Source organism: Coloeus monedula (assembly GCF_965178545.1).
Source record: "Coloeus monedula genome assembly, chromosome: 13".
Classification (NCBI taxonomy): Eukaryota; Metazoa; Chordata; class Aves; order Passeriformes; family Corvidae; genus Coloeus; species Coloeus monedula.
Genome location: NC_138793.1, coordinates 8,407,850 through 8,431,391, shown reverse-complemented (window position 1 = coordinate 8,431,391; position 23,542 = coordinate 8,407,850). Strand labels below are relative to the sequence as shown.

The 23,542-nt window shown below is 37.8% G+C and overlaps 1 protein-coding gene across 1 annotated transcript in view; it reads right to left on the bottom strand.

Moving 5' to 3' along the window:
* Positions 1 to 3,070: 3,070 nt before the first annotated feature.
* Positions 3,071 to 23,542, bottom strand: part of TENT4B (terminal nucleotidyltransferase 4B) — a 41,885-nt gene continuing 21,413 nt past the window's right edge. The window contains exons 3-12 of the mRNA XM_082289842.1: positions 18,003 to 18,049; positions 15,132 to 15,252; positions 14,058 to 14,165; positions 11,964 to 12,092; positions 10,473 to 10,686; positions 10,036 to 10,162; positions 9,832 to 9,935; positions 7,958 to 8,145; positions 7,226 to 7,390; positions 3,071 to 5,984 (exon numbers count right to left, since the gene is read on the bottom strand). Coding sequence (XP_082145968.1) covers positions 5,805 to 5,984; positions 7,226 to 7,390; positions 7,958 to 8,145; positions 9,832 to 9,935; positions 10,036 to 10,162; positions 10,473 to 10,686; positions 11,964 to 12,092; positions 14,058 to 14,165; positions 15,132 to 15,252; positions 18,003 to 18,049 — 1,383 coding nt within the window. The 3' untranslated portion in view covers positions 3,071 to 5,804. The remainder of the gene's footprint in view (positions 5,985 to 7,225; positions 7,391 to 7,957; positions 8,146 to 9,831; positions 9,936 to 10,035; positions 10,163 to 10,472; positions 10,687 to 11,963; positions 12,093 to 14,057; positions 14,166 to 15,131; positions 15,253 to 18,002; positions 18,050 to 23,542) is intronic.

Sequence of the window (23,542 nt, the reverse complement as noted above, 5' to 3'; positions counted from 1 at the left end):
CCACATCATGTCTTTTTGTAAGAAAAATATTTCTTCACACTCCTGCAATAATCTGTTGTGTACAGACCAGCAAGATGGATTTGTTTGAGGATTTTGGTTTTTTTTTTTTAAGATGGGAGCTTTAAGTTCAGCACAGATATTTTTGTGTTACATTGCCAGGCAGCATAAACGAGCAATTTGAACCAGGATTATTTTCAGATTTCACTGTCATCAAATCTAGCACAACAACTGAACTTTAGACCTGGGAAAATGCAGCCGAGAGCACAGATTAGTTTCACTAATACCTATTCAGAAGCATTTGATTGCTTAATGATCTTTAAGCTCAAGAGTCAAACATTGCTTCATACAGAAGCAAAAGTCATTTTATATACCCACACAAGAGCATTTTATTTATTTTAAATAGGCAAAGCACTCACCAAATCTGCACTCATGGTTCCTCAGATTTCTCACCACAGAAATGCATTCTTTACAAGCCAGCTCTTGCACAGTCAAGTATTTTTTTCTGGCAGAGTTTTGCACTATGGGAAAGTAGGACTTCATTATACAGAAGGACTAAAAAACTCAGCCTCACATCCCAACATTAGATTGTCAAATAATTTACACAGAAACTAGCTTCAAATGTGGATATGTGAGGGCAGGGGGACACATTCCTACTTCAGCCTGCTTAATCAATGGGGGTTTGGGTCTATTTTCCTTTAAAGAGCTGCTGTAGCAGCAGAAAATTCGCTTCTTAAAGCACTAACAATCTGAATCCCCTTTGTGCTTCACTATAACCTGTTGGACAGGATTTGATAAATGTCACATTTAGCACCAAAAAAACAAAGGGTGGGCTCAGTTGAAAAAGGATTAGGAAACTCAGTGCAGCAAGTTTCAAATGTGAAAAGCTATTTAGACCTGCCGCAGAGCAGAGACACCTTCAAGAGATTCATTGCTGAGGTCATTCGTATCCCACAGGTAATGCCTGAGCAAGGGGACACACAGCACCTCACTTTCATGCATCTTGGAAGCAGAAAGATGCCATTCCTCCAAATGGCTTTTATGCAGAGGGTAAGATTTTTCATCTTCCCCTACTTCTGTGTGTACCTAAATGATTTTCAGAATCCCATCAGCTTTCAGTAATTAACTTACAGCAAAATAAAATTCACAATCTTATTCCTGCCTGGTTTCATCCATATCCTGCCCTGCTACAGGGAAGGAGCAAATGGGAATAGGCCATCTCTTAGCTGGCTATTGCCAAAAGAAAGGCCCATGGAACAGCATGGCCAAGGTGCCCAACAAACGCACCACACTTATACTTTTTGGAGTTTTTTGAGTTCACAGATTTACAAAATGATCATGGTGGGCCAACCACTAAATATACAAACAATTAAAATCAAAGCTTTTTAAAATAACTGATCTAAATTTTAGAGTAATCTGAAATGTATATTATCTAGCATTACCATGCCCAAGTAACAGACACTTTCTGGCACTTTCTATTTTCAAGCAGATATTTGACAGAAACTTTGGGCTTGTAAAGACTCAACAAAGCCATTCCAATTTTAATTCCTGTGTTAGTCAGGACATTAAGTAACTTGCAAAGGATTCTTGGTGTTGGATATTTCTTTCCCTGGGATCATCTCAAACATCCTAACAATCAACTTTGAAGGTTAGTTCATTAGGCTCAGAGCAAATTACTTCGGGGAAGAGCCTAAGAGCACTTTGTCAAAAGGAAAATCTACAGCCATGATGAAATTAAGCATCACGAGAACAGCAAAGCTGTTTTCAACTTGTAGATGAAATCATGAATAATGTATCTGTCAGAACTGCCAGTAGATGGCTCCTGGAAATAGAGTCAAGACACACTTACACTTAGGTCACTGCACTCAGAAAACATTTTTGAGGAAAACTTGTGAAAACACTACAAATTAAGTAGAATATAAAGCTCTCAAAACCTGCACTTTCAAGATGAAGTTTTAAGACACACTAAACTTGATTATTAGAATATTATTTTGCATTGTTAAGCAGAAGAATTGAGTTCTAGGAATCAGCAGAATAATCACTTTTTGCCCTTTAACAGTAGCTGGAACAATTGAATTTATTTTTTGCTACAGCCTCTAAATAGGTAAATATACTCCCTTCTCAAGTAATTACACACTTTATCTCCTATAGCTTTTACTCTTTAAGAAATAAAGTTGGAGACTATTTTCTAACCAGCTGCTCACATTATATTTAGGATACACTCATGGTGACTCCAGATATAAAATGGAAAAAGTCCATTTTAAAAGTACATTAAAAAAGTTGCCACCAGCCACTGGACTACTATTATTTTCTAAAGATAACAAGCTTGGTTTTCAGTATTTAAAAACCTGAGCTGTAAATTCTGAGGAAACAGAATCAAGTCTTGTCTCAGAAGGAAGATTTACTTACATTTCAGCTTCTTTTCTGCCACAAGGGAGAATGACTGACAATTAACAAATACACAGATCTTTAAACACCATTTGATCAATTTTCTTTTCAATTAAGATTCTCAGCAAATCAATTTCATGCCAAACAGGAAGATACATAAACATTTCAGGTTATTTATCTATTTCCAATGGTCAGGGAAGAAAGACTACCAGAACTTGCAGTATGTGCACATCTCCGAAGGGAAGACATCAACAAGAACACACTTCAGTAACATCAGCCACACTTCAGGAATTGCTGAACATGGAGTTTAGCTGGAAGCAAATCCAATTAACTCTTGCATAGTTCTACACAAACCCCCTGCTGCTGCAACACCACCCCAAAGCCAAGTTCAGAAGACAACGGATCCTTCCACAAGTTTCCTGTGTATTTGAGGATGAAAATTAGACAAAAACCATACATAAAGAAACCTTTACATGTGTATATTCTTCCATTTATTTTCGGGCTTACAGACTCTGCTCCAGCTCTCTTGAAAGCAAAAACAGCAGACCAGGGCCTCCTGAACAAAATCAGCTTCCAAACTCCAAGCAGAGGGCCCAGGACTCAACTGGGGAAGGACCCCGACAGTACGAAAAATGTTACTCGAGTAACTCTTTCCACAGTGCTGTGAAGGGGAAGACAGGGTGTCAAGAATGCTGATAAACTGCAGTAGTTAGATTAAACATTTATTTTTTTCATATATTCACAAAATCTTCACAAAAGTATTGAAACTCAAAAAGGAATTAGACTTGAGTCAAATACAGAGATGAAATGTACAAGACAAATGAGCAGGCAAACTAAAAGGTCTTGAAAGTATTTTACTTCAGATTGAAAAACGAACAGTTCAACTGTTCCGTTTAAATAAAGTTTTGCAAGATATACAGTATTTTATGAATACAATGCTGGTCATTTGAGGCAATGTAAAATACCTCAATTTTTCCTTCATGCTTTTTTTTTTTCTTTTTTTTTTCTTTTTTTTTTTTCTTTTAGAAAGATACTGTTTACCAAAAAGAAACTTGAGCAGTCCAGGAAAAGCTATTTTCCATTAAATTTATGAAAACCATAAATTGAGGCAAACCTAAGATTCCCAATGGAATCAAGATTATCTTCCCGCTACCACCACCTTAAAATTATCACATGCTTATTGGAACACTAATATCTGCACCCTAGGAGTACACTTGCTTTCAACAATGAGGGTGATTCTTTTAAAAACACTTCAGTGTGGTAAATGCGATACAGATCTTTGCAAGTATTAAGTTTTGGAACAGTTTTGCTAATAGCAGCTAACAATACTGGATTAATATAATTTATAAATAATTGTTCCCTAAGCGGTGAACATAAGTCTACACATTCACAATAATCTAAAACAAAATAAATAGTGATTATGCATAATGTGGTACAACTTTTACTAGTTTCTATGAAGAAAAGCTGAACATCTTGATAAAATTATCTGATCAAATTAAAATATGACTCTAAAAATTAAAAAAAAAAATTGTCAAATTAACATCACTTAAGCTTAGTGTTGGAGTACATGTTATGACTTTCTGTATTTTTGGAATATATATATCTTTTCCTTTTTGAAGTAAAACACTTTAACACATTGAAAATGTTTATTAATTTAAGTGATGACATCAGTTCTGGTCTCATTTTACTTTAAAAATCATTGCACTCATTAGCGCCCATGAAGGTCAGGTTGGTCTGTAGTATTCTGTAAATGTATATAAAAAGTTTCTCAAAGCTAACAGTACTTTTTATAAAAGCATCATCTCAGAACTGCTGCATTTAATACAGCCACATACGCCAAGTACAGACTTTCCTCTTTACAGAAATATGTGAAAGTAAATGCCACTTAACTCTCTACCACTGAAGTGTCCCAACTCCTGTTCCAAACTATGCCTGTGAGTGCAATTTTACATTTCATTCGCATTCATGGCATCAAAGGTACTGCAACCTAGACTTGTGATGTGACTGAACCACACACATGTGGAGTTTCAATGAAATGAGAACTAGGTCAATGAAGAAGTATTATGAGATACGAAAGGTTTGGGTCGTTAAGGCAATACAAAGTATATTTCACTATTTGAAATTGGTTTGTTTTGTTTTTAGTAATTAAGTGTAAATATAAAAATGCCTAAGAGGGGAGTGAGAAAAAAATACTTTAATTGTAAAATTTACTTAAAGCTTCAACAGTTATCATCCTCCTACAGGAGTTAGCAAAAATATAAAAGACAAAAAAACCCAGACCTGGAAGGGGGAGGAAAGGCACAAACAAGGAGGCATGGGATTAAAGCAGCCCAGGAATGCAAACGTCTGTAACAAACTGAGTTTTGTTGTTTTGTTTTTTTAAAACCAAAAAAAAGAAAACAATCACCACCATCAATCAAACAAAAAAACCCCGAGTGGCCTTATGTTGTTTCTTTAAAAAAAAGAAGGAAGGGTCGAGGAGAGACCACTAAGGGGAGGAAGAGAAGGATGCAACTATAAAACCCCATTGCCTGAAATGATGGCACTCTAGAAAACAAGGTGAAGGTTACTTCTCAGAGATGACAAGCTCAGTGTCTACACAAAGTACATGTACACTTTATACAAATGAAAATCTTCATTTGCCACCATAAACCTTTCTTTCAGAGGAACAGCTTTTGCAGATCAAAAGTTCTATTAGATCTTCCAAATGCCAAGAAAAGAAATTCTGAGCAATATAACTAGTCTCTTTATATGGATGTTAAGATGACAATTCAGATTATTTTCCAAACTAATCCTGAGAAAAATTTATGTTTACAATTTAAACAGTAATGTTATGTAAAAAGTATTAACAAATCCACTATTACAAATGTCAGTTTTCCTATATGGTCATCTATATATACACAATAAAATGGTAAGTATATGCAAAAATAATTAAAAAATCATGCACAAATTACTTTCACCTTTAAAGGCTGGGTTTCCCTCAAAATACAATTTTTTGCCTTTTTTTTCCTATTTTTTTGTGTTTTATTTGTTTGTTACCACCCCCTAGACACACTGAGTACTATCTCTACAGGTCAGCATGAGCTGATGGGAAATACATTTATTTTACATTCAAGCTTTTATATCCTAAATGACCCTGTTGTAGCATATGACTTATCAAATGAGCAGCCTTTTTCCTCTTTTTAAAAAATTATTTTTTCCTTTTTTTCCTTTTTTTTCTTTTTTTTTTTCCTTTTTTTTTTTTTTTTTGCAGTGATCAATCTTCATGTTCCGTTCCGTGGCGAGCTGGGAAAAAAAAATGCAGTTGCTAATCTATGTCTGAACAGTCTGAAGCTCCAGAAGAGATCCAAGGAGTCACTATCAAACTATCCTGTAGCATGAGATCATTGCACACAGAAGAACAGTCATAAAGTAGGCAACTATCTACAAAGGTCTGACAGAGCTGCATCCCTCTTGTGTTTCCTCTTTTTGCCGTGGAAAAACTGATGGTGTGATTTGCTGCCTTGGTGTTGTTTGTTTGTGACTGAGGTACCGTGGCTTGAGTTTGTTGGACCTTGGAAGCCTTTGTTAGAAGAGCGAAATAACCGTGCAGATCCATGCTGTGGAAGAAAGAGAACATGGTAAATCCATGGGAATAAAGCATTGCAATCACACATCGCTGCTTCTGGAAAACGAGCATGGTGACTTCTGAAAACAGCACAACTGAAAAACTTGCTTCGGCAAAGGAAGCCTGGTCATTGCTGAGACAGCAGCACAGCACTGCCAATCTCCCACTTGGGTGTTTGCAAACAAATATTCATCTCTGGCCCCAAAATGAGTCCAGAGAAAAGAGCAGAGCACTTAGAATTTTGGAAAGGATAAAGGTGTTTTACAGAAACGTCCATAATCCAAGACAATAGAGGAAGATTGCTCAAATCTCATCCAGGACTAATCTTATGCCACATCTTTTCAGAGATGTAGGGTATGTCAGATCGTGCACCTGCACATTCCAGCCTGGAATTAGTTCTGCCCAATAACACAAACACACATTCATGGCATAGCCAAGGCCTAGTGTGTGAATTGTCTTGTTAGAAGACAGATCATCAGCAAATAAGAGGCATGACTTCAGAATTATTTTCAGGAATAGTATTCCAGAGGGTTCTGGACTATGTTTCAAACATAAAAGTTCTAAATTTTGAAAAAGTGGAAGAATTTAGACTGCATATATCCAGAGTATATTGTATATAGAGGCATATAATGTTTCCAGAATACTGAGTTGCCATAGAAGCATTCATCAATGTGGGAAATCTCCTAAATGCATAAGTTCTGATGGGTGTCATCATAAAGATGTTTGTCTATAGGAGAAAATGAGGGGGAATGTCACGTATCAGCAAAGAATCTTCACCTCCCTTAGTGGAAGACAGATCAACAAGTTATCACCAGCTAAAAGAGCAGCCAGTCAGAGTTTTAAACATACATTTTTGCTAACTGCTTTTCACTGAGTGTAGGCACACCTAATTTCTCAAATTTTGCAATTAAAACTGGACTGACGTGCTTTTTTCAAAAGAGGAAATGGGTGCAACACAGCTATACCCCTCTGGAAAATTTGGTGTCCCAAAATAAAGTCAGACCAATTTCATCTATTTTAAAGCTGGGAAAGCCACGGTTGCAAATTCATCTGCGCAAGCTAAAACAGAGAACAAGGTGGCTTTAGATACAATCAGTGCTGGAAGCTTTTTAGTGGGGCAAAAGGGAGGTGAAAAATGCAGTGTTCCCTTTCCAGAACAAGTTACCCTTCCATGAGGGATATGTGTAATATTCAAATAATCTACACAGTTGTTGTTTCAAACATTTCACAAACCTGAGATTTGTTCGTGTTGCTGGATGTATTGGCTGTTTGGCTATTTTGTGTTTTCCCACTTGACTGGGAGGATTCCAGTGACACTTCTTGTGACCCCACTCTGTTTGTGGTAGACTGACGACAACTCAACTGTTTAGAGGTTTTGCAAGGTGTTCCATCAGAATCCTTCAGGAAAATGTAAAGGATTAGTGAGTTTTTCTTAAGAGTGAGTTTTTCTAAAAGTGAGTTTTCCTTTAAAAAGAAAGCTAACAATGGACAAAATTGAAAACTTGTTTATTTTACTAGATATTAAAATTCTTTCAATCCAGAATTCTTATCGAGTAAACAGATTTAAAAATGTGTGATTTTGGTTTTGAGATTTGCCTTTTGTTTTTTAAATAGAATTCCCAAACAAATTTTTTTCAAGCTTTAGGTCTGTTTGTTTTTTAAAGCATGTGGCTTAGAACTACCAGTCTGATTTGTTTTTGAAATACAGTTTTCCCAGAGGAAAGAGGGCTGTGGAACTTTGTATCTACTACAGTCACTTTCTACATGTATTGTATCAAAAACACACTGCAACTTACATGTGTCGAAATTGCATAAGAGTTTGCATCTTATGCAAGTTAGGATTCTGGATGAATTAACTGACTAGGACTGTGAGCTTCCAAAATGTATTCTGTGACAATATAAATCAGAAGAGAAAAACCCTGAAGAAATTTTAAAAAGCTAAGTCAGAAAACCTCCAGTACTTACTACATCACTAGAGCTGGACAGTGTGGATGATGATGATGATAAAGGACCTGATGAAGAATTTGAAGAATGTTTACTAAGTGTTTCTGAAGTTTTATTCCTAGGCTTTCCCAGTGCTTCATTCTCTTCAGCAAGATTATTGTTGCATTTGTCCAGCTGCTGAGTATCTACTATCAAGGTTACTCCATTACCTAATAAAAACAAAACAGAAACATCACCACACATAAACTGCAAAAATATGTTGCCTTGGGGTTTTTTAATATACCCCCTAAGATATGTAATACATGTTACATCCCACAGGACATGCACAGACATCTGCACACATCCACACCCTAAATCCATGCAGACACACGAGAGCGCATCCGTGTGTGTGCACTGCAGGCCAGCACCTCCCAGATGGGTGGTGGCTTCCTGAAAGGATTCACTAATGCACAGAGCATTGCCCATGGTTCAAGTTGGAAATTAGGGACAGAAGACATGGAAGAAGGCAGTAACAAAGTTCAGATGTGCTGCTGCAGATTGCTTCATGCCACACTTCAACAGCAATCAAATACATAGGTTTAAATTCTGTTCCTATATGCCCAATACTCAGCAACTCCCATTTTTCTTCTGCTGGAGCTGCTAGTATCAGAAGAACGCCAAGTAAGCCTCATTGCTTTGTATGATTTCCTACATTGAAAATTCAAGATACAAGAACTCTCATATCTCACTAAGCTCTGCCTTAAAAAAAAAAAAAAAAAAGAATTGGAACTTAAATCTAAACTATATCAACATGACAACCACTGTAACTGTCACCATTACCTTCCTCATACAGGGTTATTTTTCTTTTTTTGATTGCTGTTTTATCTCAAATAAGACACTCAGGAGTTAGAGATTCACATAATGTCCATGTGTTGCCCCACCAGCTGTATTTGCATGTAGGCAGCTAAAAGGGAGGTGATGGGAGCTCCTGGAACTGAGCACCGGCTGTCTGCCATTCCCACGGACAGCAGGGCCACCAGGGCCTGCAGGCTGACAGCACGAATGGCACAGAGCACATTCAGCTGACAAATCACTAACACAGGTTCTAAAAACAAGCAAACAAAATCTCAACCTAGCCAAAAGAATGGGTAGTTGCAACATCTTCTCTGATTAATCGCTAACAAGAGAACACTTCTGATAGGCATAATTCGAAAATTAATTGCAGAGTATTAAAATTAATTTTAGTTTGAAAACTTCCAGACAGCAGATACACCTGCACCAAGAGAGGGTGGCAACTGACTGCTGAAGTCAGAAGATGGGCAATGGATTAAAGGTGATTCAAAAGGGCATTGGCATTGTCGTCAAGTTCTCTGGCTAGATTTTGTGTGCTTCCATTTATTCAAAACAAGAAACATAGTTGATGTTTCAGGACTTTCCTGTTTAAAATACTTATTCCACTTACATAGTGAATCCTGGTTTAAGTAGTGCTTCCGTACACATACGGTATGTTAGACTTTAATTGAAGAATAAAACCACAGAAGTTAAGAATTCAGATTTAAACTAGAATGCCCAGTAATTCTTTTTAAATCCTTGTCCACATTTGAAGGACAAAGGAAATGTGACAGTGACAATGCAGTAAATTAAATTGGAAGTTTTTCCAAAGTCTCCTTTTGGAAGGCAGCACTCTTTACAGACCTCTCTACTGACCAAATCTATTGCAGTACAATAAAGATGGGCCGTTTTACTCTTGTACAAATCTGACTTTTCTGGATGAAAAGACAAGAATACTGAACAAAAAAGGAACTTGCTATTAAGATGCACACATTGCCTTATGTGAGGCAAAAGGAACAACAAAATCTATACAATCAAGTTGTGAAGGAAGTTTCCCCCCTCAGCCCTGCTGAGTCAAAACTCACCATTACATGAAGATTCTGTCCTGCTTTGCATTCCCCACTGCTTGGATATCCAGTCTCTGTATGTGGCCACTTCTTGTGTTACTCTAATTATTCGCCCTAATATACTGCAAACCAGGAAAAAAACAAAACCATCACCACAATTAATTTTTAGACACAGAAAAATACAAGCAATGAATGTCTGAGATTTAGAATCAGAGACTTTACCTTTCTGTTTCGTTGTTAGGATAATATTTAGCTATTGGGGAAACTGCATGGCTCAGAACAACATAGGCATAATCAAAAGCCTGCTTCACTTGCATGGCACCATAGGAACTCCTCCCAACATCATTACCTTAAAATAAGAATACAAATAAATGAGTAAGGTTGAAACTGTGGTTATCACCTTTCAGGCAGGAAACAGTAATCTCTTTTAAAAATTGCCCTTAAGTCCCAGCTAACTGCAATCACCTCTTGTAGGACAGGATTAGCATAAAGCATAAATATTTGAAAGAGCTTAAAAGATCTATAGCTATTTACATGTACAGAAGTCCAAACCAGCAATTCTCTGGGTAAAAGTACAATAAACAAAGAAAAAAAAAAATCCTGCACTGCATCTATCACACATTTAAGTACTGTTATTCCATTTTGGTTTCTGAGGGTACCTGGCTGTAAGGGATCCTCGATGTACAGCATTGATGGTCTGTAGCCATCCAACATGCTTTTCTGCACTTCATCCTTGGCAACGTAAGAGCCACCATCCTTTATTCGGATTCCAGTCTTCAGATAATTGAAGTGACGTCCATATAATTCAAAAAACTCTATTAAAAGAACACCATAGTTGGCATTGGGCATACAGGCATCTTCCCTGGGATGCAGCTATTAAGAAGAGAGAAAAAAAAATAATTTTTTAAGACTTCAAGTTTAAAGTGCTTTCTCTTTTTCACAGAAAACATGTCTAAATACAGTAATAAATAATATAACATAAAGCAAATATGTCTAAACATAGTATTTTCCCTTGATTAAGCAGTTTTGCAGCTTTAAGATGCTGCAACAACTTTTATACAATAATTATCTCTTAAAAAAAAGGCTGTCAAGCACTAATCTTTTTGCATTTTAACTTTAAGTCCAATTAGTGAAATTCCAGCACTAATGGCAGGGTTTTTGCCAGGTTAAAATATTATGCAGATATTTGCACCTCACAAAACTGGGTCTGCAATACAAATACAGGCTTCCCATGTGCACAGCTATATATAGGACCCCCTCTGCTGTTAAGTAAGCAGCCTGAGAGACTGTGAACAAAACCAGCTCAGAATCGTAACAGAGAGGAAACCTGACTTTTTTTTTTTTTTTTTTTAATGAGCAAATGGAAATGCTGTTACTCAATATAAGAAAAAAATGGGGTTGGGAGAGATTTTGCTTTTAAACTATATGCCTGTTGCCTTAATTTCTTTTGTGCTCAGCAGGGAACTGCAAAGGCACTCAGCAAACACCAAGATCCAGTCCCAGGCTCAAGTTTTAGAGTAGTATGGACATACACTTGCAAACACAGTTATAGGTAACATTTAGTTGAGGAAAAAGAACAGGGCTGATACAGCCAGAAATCAGCCACTTCATATTTGTCCAGTATTTTCCGGCCCCAAGCACAACAATATAGATTTAGCTCATGCATTTTGTTCTATTAGATTTAAGAGAAAGTTGTAAAACATGTTTGTTTGGTATCAGCTTAGAAACCCAGAGAATCCAGATTCCACTGCATTTGTTGAAGCACATACAGGATATATGACCTGGAGATCAAGTGTTATAAAGGACAACTGCAGCTAACACCAACCTTATGGAACTTGTTCCAAGTAAGTTACCCAATATTCAAGCTGTTTTACCATGAATGACATATGTCATATCATATGTATCAATAGCATATGTATCAGTGCCTGGCACTGGTACACCAACAGATGTTCCAAACACCTTTCATACCAAAAGGATTATCATCAGAGAAAGAACAGAAGACAAGCAGGACATTTCTAATTTTAAATGAAAAGGGTGTGCAAACCCATAAACATGATGGCTTAAATAGTTAAATTTAAGGGTGGATCAAATTCTTTCTTAAGGTGATGTCCTTATGCACCAACGGCATTGATAGATTCCATTGAACTTACCTGAAGGAAACTGACAGCCATTAAAAAGAGACTATAAGAACCAATTCCACCTGTAAATACTTCATTAAGGTCCCTCTGCAACAGGAACTGTTTCAATACTAAAACTAGAAATGGTAACACAGGATATTTCTGAAAGAGAAAAACAAAGCTGTTACAATACTGTGATGTGAGCATACAATGGATGCTGAGAGAGCATATTGAAATGTCTGTTTTATATTCAGTCTTAAAGCTAAGTATAATTCTAACCTATCATTTTTAGTGACAGGGAGAAGCCAAGTGCCCTGCCTGTGATCAACACAGGTATTTTACCTGTTTGACTCTGGTGGCAGATATTAATAACAAAAAAAAGTTACTACATCATAAAATCGGAACTATTTGGTTTGAACATATAAATACACTTGCTTTTCTCATACAAGTGAGAAGTATAGCAAAGGAAGAACTACGGAGATATTGGCATCTGTAACAGAACTTTCTTGCTCCAACTGAGGGGCAGCTCAAAGTGTACTGAGATTTCTGTCCTGCAAGTACTTTGGATGCCCTTAGTTAAAGAAAGCCCTTCAAAATTACTACACCCAGGTAACATTTTCAAATGAATGAAATACCTTTGGGTAACTGGTCCTTTAATAGGTTTATCTGCATGGATTCCCCTAAGAGGTGTGGAGAACACAGACCTTTTGGACAGCAGTGGAGGCTGGGCTATGCCTGCACTCTGTACACCCCCCACAGGGGAGGGGCAAAGAGGCTCAATAATATCACTGCTTTTATCAACACAGCCAAAAAGTTCCTTAGTGTCACAGATGAGATGTGGGTCATGATGTCCATGACTACAAAAAGATTAAAGGGAAAGAAGAATTTTGCTAAGAACCTCTCTGCATGAGCCTTACAGTGAGTATTGGAAGCCCTATTTAACTGAAGATCCCTAACTACTCAACTGAAATTTTGAAACTACTAAGAATTTCCTGTTACAAGCTGAAGTGTTGAATATCAGTATATACCAAAACAGAAAGACGGAATTTTTCTCAGAAAACTGCATACCCTTAACTAAGGCGCCAACTGCCTCAGACTTCCTAAATAACCTGGATGAAGAGAAAGAGGCCTTTCCAAGCCTAATACCAAATATGACACCTCAGTTAGATATTGAAAGTTATGTGGGACAAAATAAGACCCAAGAGATTGCCCCACAAGTGTTTTATAGAGGGTGCTTCAAGAACACCAATGAAGTCACTTGGCAAGAACACACCAAGTTTTCTCCAAGTCAAACAAAGGACCCTCCACAGCAGCACAGACACCTGTGCCACCTCTTCCCTAGCTGCCCAAGCTCAAGGCCAGCTGTGGTGTGGCACAGCTGCACAGCCTGGGCTCAGGCTGCTGGGAAAACAGCCCTGTGGGAAAGCACCATGTGAGAAGCCTTGCTGGAAGTGCTGCTTCCCACCTCAGCTGTTCCCTGTGCTGTCTGCCTGAGCCACGTTGCCCCACACTGGTGCTAATCCTGACCCTAATCCTGGTCCTAACCACAGTCTCAACATCCTCACTGGGCACTTGTCTGCCAGGCATTGGCCAGACTGGGAGCTGACCCCAGCTACTGTCACCAGACCTGCTCTGCTCTTTGTGCTGGGGGTGCCACAGGGCTGCAGCCTTGCCCCTGCTGCACCCCTGGGGCACAGACCCCTCTCACCCCCTGACCCAAGGTCAAAGGGTCACAAGTAGCCCAGGCAATGGGAACACACAAAAGCTTTTTTTATTCTTTCACACTCAAAAATGCCTTCTGGCTTTCATGAGAAGACTATCTCCCATCTTGAAATTCAGAAGTACACAGTTCTATGAACTACAGTTAAAAGAGCAGAACACTTAAGACAGGGATTAATGCAATTTCCTTAACCATTGTACTATTAAAACTGCTCCATATTTTATTCTTATGTTCATGCCTTTTAAGGCAATATATCTAAAACTTAAGGACATGCCTCAGCCTTATTAGACAACAAAAAATAACAGAGTAAAAGTGTATGTCTAGTAAGGATGCAGTCAAAGTAAAATAGAAAATAAAATTAAGTTATCAAATACTCAGCATGTAGTTCTATGATAGTGTTGCCTAACCTTGATAAAATCTTTGATGAGCTGGGCTGCTTTAACCCCGTTCTGTACATTAAAGCTTATATCAACTTTTACTTCAGTGAAGGAATCTGTCAGTTTAATAATAGGTACCTGCAAAAGAAAGACACATTAAGTCAATACAGATTTCCAAGACACACTTTGTTTCATTTATAACTTATATGCACCAGTAAAACTGAAATGTTTCATGAATTTATAGAGAGGAGGTAGCTAGTGAAATCAGGACTCACTCTACTTGCTGATCTGTTTACATAAACTTTGCTTTTCTAACTCATAAATGCTATTTTCAATTTAGTGTTCTGCTGAGCAGAACTTAATGCTTCACCTTCCCGGTGATTCTTTTTGGATTGGTTTGGGCGAGTTGCTGGTGCAGCAGCTCAGCTCTGGTGGGGACCACAGACACCAGAGGGAGACAAACACTGGAGAAACAGAGAAACGGCCCTGGAGACATCAGAAATGACAAAACTCATGTCACTGGGGTCATCACTTCCTCACCAAAATGAACTTCAATCAAGAAGTACAAGATATGGAGGGCACTCTGATATAGCTCCATCTGAGTGGAGCTCTCTCCTAATAACAGCTGTGACTTAGATACCCCAGTATTCTTACATACTCTTACAATTAGCAAAAGTTATGCAATTATAATGGAATTAATCTATTCTGTGCAAGACATACCACTACCTATTTAGACTGTACTTAGTACTTCTATGTGAAAATTGATTATACCTGCTTACTTGCAAAAAGAAAAATTATTTACTTATGTAAAAACTCAGTCCAGAAATTCACTAGTTTAAACACATCAGTGCACAACACTGACTAGTCCAATCTCTCTTAAAAGCAACATATGAAATATCAGACAATTTCCACAGTAGAAAAAATGCTTTTGTTATTGCACTAGCAATCAAAATCATACTAAATAAGAAAAAATCTATTTCTTCTATTTCAAATTTAATATACAAAATAGTTTCTGCTTATGAAAATTCATTCTTTTAACCAACATCTTTCTTTGATTAGAAATTTAGCTTTCAACAAGGAAATACCCTCTTCCCCCAAACTTACAGTTGCTTTATCTAAAACCTTTACTGAGTTTTCATCTGCTACATTGTGCTTTCTAAGAGCTTCTTCCAGGGTCCAAAGAGGTAATGTCTCCCATTTTCCAAACACAACTAAATCAATATCACTGAAACAGAAAAAAAAATAGATTTATTCAAATTTAAAGACCAATACACTTAAAATACAAACAAATGACATCTATACATAACTAGAATAAAGCTGACAGAACATAACTTAACCAAATAATTTACTCTGATTTTTCCAAGGAAATGGTTGGACATGAACTCTTACACTTGGGGAAATACAGAACATTTCAGGTTACCTAGGGGAGAGGACAGATAAACACAAATCAATTAGGCTGCAAAGCCTAAGATTAGTCTCCTCAGGCCACACTGTGAGCAGAGAGGGATCAGCTTCTCTGGAGTGATTCAGAGCAAGAAACTAACTTGTTGTGAATCACCACCTTTGGGCTGTATTAATCAGGAATGTCAATTTAACAGCCTGACACCAAAAGGAAAAGTCCTGTTTCCTGTCCTCTACTCCCAGATGCATGACCCTGTCTCCTCCTTTGTTCCACAGCAAATCAGTTCAACCTATTAATGGGTCTGGCAGAAACCTTCTTCACTCCCCTTTTAAAGAACCCCCAGAATATTCTGGGGTAATTTCCTGCCTCTTTGCATCTCTAAGTTGGTTTTCTGGATGATCAGAGCACGAGAGGGCACAGGGTAAGTTTCTGTCCTGTAGTGCCAAGAACAGGGAGCAAGGAAAGGGAGAAGAAAACATGGCAACTTTGACTTCAGGAAGCAACAAGCTATTAAGTAAGATCAAGCCATCTAATTAAGTTCACTCATTAACTCAGCTCCTTGAAGAGGTGTCTCCATCCCACTACACTTCCTCCCTATGCACACACATATTCATTTCACTACACAAGGAGCTGACACCCTAATTCAATCCCTGAACTCAAACTCAAAAGGTGGCTGGTGTCACATCTGAAGCCAGTGAGGGCTACTGTGAGGTCCTGAGCTTCTTCCTCTTTGCTTCCCAAGTTCTTTGATTTCCCTGCTTGGCTGGGAACATGAAGGAGGTGAGCGTGTAACCCTATAGTTATGCTAGCAGGATACTTCAGTGATATGGAAAAGTGCACAACAGAAAACACAAAAAAGCTTAAAATACTTCCCCCTGCAACAGATTGTACAGGTCTGCTGGTTGACAAACACCACTACTTTAACAATCCCAAAGAAACTACATGTGCATTAGATGAGCTGTCTCCTGCCAAGCAGCAGCAGTTCAGCCACAGACCATTGGGCTGACAAGGACAGGCAGCACTTGGCTGCTTTCAGAATACTGTGTTCAAAACTGGCTTGGAGAGCAGGAATTGCTGCTGGACATTTCTAAACTAAATTAGTGTTAAACTCACTGCTGACAGTTAAAAACAAGAGAGATTTTTCTGATGCACACTGAGAGAGAAAAAGCAGCTCTGTTGCCACCTTGAGCATAAATACTGCCTTCAAAAGGATGCAGAGATCCAGCAGCAAAACAACTGTGTGCCCAAACCTTCAACAGCAGCTTAAGTAAATGGATACAAAGCAAATCCCAACAGCATTAAGAACACACTTCAGGTCCTTCTGAATACCAAAGCCTGAAACCTAAACAAATTACACAGTTACTGAGAGGTAAGGAAAACCTAAGGTGAAGGGAAGCTTTGATAGAAGGCAACAGTGAATTAATGACCAACACACAAATGATGACTATTTTAAAAGTTTGGCATGCATTGCCACAGGAAGGTTTCCTGTGGGTTTATGTATTGTATTTGAAGTATCTGCATTTTTTCTCCCCCAAAACCTCACCTGAAACAAATACTCAGGAAAGGCAGCATATTGCAATAGAAAAGCATTTTTGTTACATCTGTTTCAAAACAATCAAGCAAATATAGTACAGCATCCATCAAGTGGCTAGGAATATCTCTGTAGCATTACCAGCATCAAATCAAATTTAATTAAGCCTATTTAAAATAAAATTTTAAAAGGCCAGGAATGAGGCCAAATGTGAAAACAATGAGTATTTGTATACCTCACTTCTGGCTTTACAAATAGAAACTGAGAAATTAGACTTCCTTAAAACTCCTGAAACTAAAGCAGGTACTAAAGCATCTGTCAGGTTCTTTGTTTTACAAAGAAACATGAAATAATGACAAGGATATCCATCACCTGCAGTCAGTACTAGATGTCCTCCTGTCCCCAAAGTATGGAACTCAGCTCAAATGTTATCCTCAGATTTATGCTATTTAAATGTGTTCATCCCCTGCAGCCATTTAAGCCTTTCACTCCATTTCCATTTAGTTGTGATAAATACAATTTCTACACAGAAGATGCCAGTGTCACTGAGTAGAGACTCTTTATGAAAACTAGCAATAAATTTGGAAAAGGTAGATGTTGGCTATTGTACAGATTTCACAAAAGAAGACTGAAAGAAAAAAGCTAATTCTGCATGTCATATTTTCTCTACAGCACTAACATTAACAGTGTAACGTTAAAGGTTTCAGTTTAGTTGTCTGTGGAGATAAAATTTAGCTTTTCTTTTAGGGTCAGCATCTTCTCTTGGTATTAATGAAGCGAAATCCTTTGCCTTTTTTTGACCACATGGTAATTCAGATCCTTTTACTGATACATGCAAGATCTATATAGACACATGTTACAGTCACTAGTCTTATTTATTGTATTTCTGTATTTGCAGAGAACTAATAGCTTAACACTTTCTTAGCATAACAAGTATTGACACAAGTAATAGATCCTAGGAGAGTAGATAAATAACCCCACGGTTACAGGTCCAACAAGTCACTTTTCTCTTGTGTGGAATTTACACTGAAGAATTACTAACCTTGTAGGCAGATATAAACCAGTTTTAAAACTTCCAAATATCTGCACCTGAAACACAAAAAAAGGATATATAAGAAAACATATAGGAAGAAATAAGAAAATTTTCAGGCTTCAGAAGACAAAGAAATCTATTAAGCTGCTTGTAAAGGCTGGCTACTGCTACCCTCCATTGGTAGATTTTGGTATTGCTAACAGGTACTGAACACTTCTGTTGAAACATACACATCTTCAATGTATTTAAAAGAGATGATCCTCATTGTTTTTACTCATGAAACATTAATAACTTTGACTTTTCTATTAAAAAAACTGCTTTGCAATGTAAAAATTGATCCCATGACTAAATTTGTCAAAAACCTAGAACCCAAGACTTTGAAATGCTTAATGATGACAGAACATTTAAGAGAAACAGTATCAGTTTAATTTGCTTTTTGTTTTCACATCTCAGAGTATACCCCTCAGTATTTAAGCATTTTTGAAGTTTCATGTATTTCCATTACTTGCATACTTTAAAAAAAAAAAACAATCCTATCATGACCCATTTTTTTTTCTGAATTACAAAGCAAGTAGCACTACTCTGTCTATTTCTGCTTCAACAACAAACAAAAAAGTTTCATAAATTTCACATCCCAGAGAATTACTTTATTATGCTGGATTTTTACTAGCGCTGGAGGTGTAAATTATCAGGTTTCCCCTGTAAGCTGTCCAAAACCACACTCTCATTACTTAGCCAAGCCTCACAGGGAGGCTGGACTCATGAGTTGAGTCTCAAAGGGGGGTTGGTGAGACTTCAAAGTAAAAATATCTACACATTTGGGCTAATTTTCAACCACTCTTCTGATGTGTTTCCTGGAGCCACCTTATACAGACTTGAGTATTCTGCTTTAATGAGTCTCATATGCCAGCTTGATTGCCACCTATTTGTATGTCAAGTGACCCACTTTTTACTTTTTTTCCCCTTCAGGATAAGTAAAAGGGGGAGACAGGAAAGGATGATGTTTTGCAAGTGCCTTAATACTTAGTAGACTAAGAAGTAATTTAGTGCTTCTTCTTGATTATTTTTTATCACTTCACTCCTCTTAGACCCTCACCCCATTGCCCAGTGAAAAGTACATACACAATTTAATGTTGGAAGTTCATAGCTTATCAAACTGGCAAAGACTGTGAGAGGTGCCACAGCACAAGCATCAATACTGTACTAAAGCATAAAGGCATCAAAAAGCTAAGAATGTACTACTAATAATTATCACTATTTTTAATCCAAGATTAATAAAAGTACCCTCTATGAAACTGGGTTCAGTCAAACCAGGATTCACTTGGGCACCAAAAACACCAGAAAAGTGCTTTTGCACAATAAAACAAACACTGATGGGTTAGGAAAAAACTAAATGTGCTTTCACATTATCAAACAAAATAGTGTGTTCAGCTGAACAGCAAAGAGAGCCTTTACTGAATAAACAACCCTGAAAGTATTCATAAACTTACTGATACAACATATATGACCTTTACCAAAAGGAATGAGACAACATCTGCTCTTGTACAATAATCTGGAGTATGAGAAACACTGAACTATTACAGAAGAAACCCACACCCACACTTCAACCACTCTCTTACAAAAACTGGAAAGACAGAAGAGTGGGGAAATCAGAACACAAACTTCAAAGGATTTTGATTTATTATCAATTTGGAATTTAAACTGTTGAAGTTCTGTAGCCATGCATGTATTTAAAGCACCCCAAACACCAGACACTATTATGACTTGAGACATGCACATTAGTTTTTGTGGTGTGCTAACACTGCCAATCATGCTTTTATTGTTTGTGGACAGAGATCTGCATTTGCACTCATAAGATAAATTTAGTCTTCATAGTAATGACTCCCACTCCTCTATGTTATTGTAACTGTTTATCCCACATTTCTGTGAACTTGTTCACATTAAATTCTGAAGTTCCTGAAGGAGTTTTAATTACAGTATGTGTCCAAATACATGCTCACAAAGCACATCAGAACCTGGAAACCCATAAAAGCTTGGTAAATTTTTGGTACCAAAATTCCTCCATCAAAACAGAACAAAAAAATCTCTCCACAGCCAACTTAGTTTCCCTTTCTTCTACATCTTTCAGTAGAACTTTCTGAAGTTTGTTAAACTAAATAGAGTTCATCTTTCTACTTCCATTCCCAATCATAGTATTTTCATAACTGAAGTGTGTGAAGTATGCAACATTCGCTCTTTTCAGATCTATGAGGTCACATGGACATGAAGCTGAGGACAACAAGACAAATGTATCCTAAATTCCACTGTGTAAATACTTATTTGTTTAATAGCGAAATTTTCATATTGAACCGGTCAAAAATCTTTGTCTTAAAATGTTTTCATTTAAATGCTTTGGGTTGTTTGGTTTCAGCATAATTAAAATGTTTCTTATGGTCAGAGACTTGCTGATGCCAAGAACTATTCTCACTTACTAGGAATGTTTCCTTCTAAGCACATTCCCTTGAGAAAGAGAGCAAATGACACAATTGCTAACTTCTATAAATAAAGTAACAGTGTAGGATACCTAGTTTTACCCCCCCTCCATCTGCTTTTTCAGCCTTTTCCTAAGTGGAACAGGGGAGAGGGAAAAAAAGGACTTGCTCAGGCACATTCCACATGTATGTTCTCTGTACACTTAGATTCATGAAGCCTTATTTTCCTTTTGTTGGTACCTGATTTTCATATATTTATATATATTTTTTACGCCTTACCTATGTGTTTAGCGAGAAACTACTAACTAAATGTGTATGTTTAACTTCCAAGTTTATTTTAGCTGGTTTGGCTGCATCGACGACTCAAAATGAACAGCTTAAACATTAACTCATCACTTTACACTACAGCTAGAGCTGAGGACATTGGACCAGATAACACTCCACCTTCTCAGAGCATGTACTCAAAACTTGAATCTTAGAAGTAGCTAAACCAACACAGATTTTCAAAAAGTTAGTGATTAACTCAAAGGACTGAAAAATTACAAGAGACTGTCCAAGTTGAACACAGTTGAGTTCAGCAGTTCAGTTCCCAAGCTGATCTGGCAAAGCAAGTTTTAGAAAAATAACATCACAGTAATGCTGTTGTCACCATTCAGTTCCCTTTTAGCCTCGAGAAAACGGAAAGACATACAAAAGGAGAATTCTTCCTCAACGTAACAACTGCAGACAAAATGCAGTTGGGCTTTGAAGAACCGTTATTGACTCGAGAAAAAGGAGCTGGCACACTCTCACTCTCCAACATTTTCAAGCACAGCGGAGAAAGACAGTCCTGCCAGTTTTAACTGGCACTAATTGAAAAGTGAACTTCAGTTTTCCAACTACACAGTGTGTGCTTCCTCTCGGTCACGTTACAGCTAAGCCCAGTGGTCAGCTGTCTCTTGTGGAAGGGCTTGCAATATGCTTCCCCTCCTTCAATACCTTGTGGCTACAAACAGCTTTCAGCAGCTTAAAGACAGACTGTTTTCTCAAGGATGCAAAGAGTCCTATATACACACACACCCCTCTAGATATGTATGTAAAAAGTTATTCTTAATACAAAAGACTTACAGATCAAGCCTGTCCTATAGAGTATCTCTGGAAGCAGTATGTTCTTGTGCCCCATTCAAAGTGCTAGTGGCAAAAAAGAGAGATAGCCTGGTAATAAATCCATTCACCCCATTAGACTAGTTAAGTTTACAGCACACAAACTTGCCTAGGAAATAGCAACATTTCTAGGCTGAAGCAATCAGTGGTTTTGGTGAAATCCTCTCCTCCAAGGCACTGGCAGGGTGTATCACAGCATGCACTGTTTCATACCCACACTGTTCCCTACAACTCCTGCTCTTGATTAAGGTCTACCTGGCTGTTTCACTGGGGTAGAGGAGAGCTGTACAACACCTGTGACACATGCTGCTCTCTTACACAGTTCCCATGGAAAGGTTGCTGGGTTTGCTCAAACAGAAAATTGCCAGATATGTGGAGTAATGACTCAACCACCTCCCTCCAGCTGTGCAAAGGCAGTAAACACCGAGTGGAGAGTGCTCCTTCCATATGATGCTCACTGATACATTGTCCATAAAAATAATCACTTTGAAAATGTGAGTATATTTTACACACAAACCCCCCCACACACACACAGAGCTTGTACAGAATTCACATTCTGTCATATCCTGCTAATTTCTAAAAACACATTCCAAAAAAACAGGTTAAGATTTGAAATGAGCAGTGGATTTAAGTCACTCATGTCAAAACACTATCTTTACTGTGGCAGGATCAAAGAGCATTCCTTATACTAGAGATTCTGCTGCCTGAATCTGGTTTCCTGTTCTGGCTAACAAGCCCAAATTTTCAGCTACTGTATCTATAAATAGATGACTACAGCTAGAAATTTACATTCTGGAAATGGACACCATATTAGTAGAAGAATACAACTAAACTAGATTCAGTTATGCCAGAAACCCAACTATGTGCCCATAAAACCATATTGACTTGTAAACTCAACTTCCCCGTCTTCTCTTTAATCTAACCTTTATCAAAAAAACCACAGCTTTGCATAGGAGAAACTCTTGTTTTGCATGAGTATGTACTAGCAAAAACCCATCATCAGTGGAAAGAGGCATTACAGATTACAAGCTCAGCACACAGGTCTACAGGCTTGTTTCTTCCTATACAGAGACTCCTGTTTTTTTTTTTTAATTTGTAAAATATATCAGTTTAGTTTAACTGCCCATTAAAAATACCATGGGCTATGTAATGTGACATTGCTGGTACACCACCTTAACAAACTTATTCAGGATTACAATTCTTTGGACTAAAAGCCCTACTACTAAAGACAGGAGTTTCAGAAGATTTTTTTTTTAACACAATACATGCACGCATGTCTGATATGCTCCCATTCATTTTATCAAATAAATATTCATGAGACTGAACATTACCACACCTTATGACTTTTCTTTGACTACAACAGGACTAACTTGTCTTTGGTCCTATGTGTGATGGAAAATGTTAACCTGTATTGAGAAAGAAAGATCACCTCTCTCATTTCAACAGAAGTCTTCTTATGTTTAACATGGAAAAATAAACAGCACTTGCAATGTTACAGGAGTTGTTCCCGTTCAGGCAGTTTGATGCATCCTAATTCGGGTTGTACAGGTGTTAGGTAGGATAGTTGAATGTTATGATTTGGGTTGTATGAAGTTATGCTGCTCAGACTGTTGAACAGAGTTGGAAGCCCTTTGTTTCAAAAGACTGCAGGTGATCTAAAGAGGCCAGGAGGAGGTGGTGATATGGAGTATGGAAGGTCCCTAAGCGCCATCGCGATGACATCGCACCCACCAATCACCAGCCTCCCTCCAACCCGGACCTTGCACCAATCACTCGACGCACCGTGGGGGAGAGGGCGGGACCTAGCGACGAGCCAATCATCACCTGAGAAGCGGGAAACCTAAGCCAATGAACTGAGCCGCTAAGCGGCAACCCTGCGGACTGACCAATCAGAAGGACTGAAAGAGAGCATAAAAGGCGGTGTTCCCCTGAGTA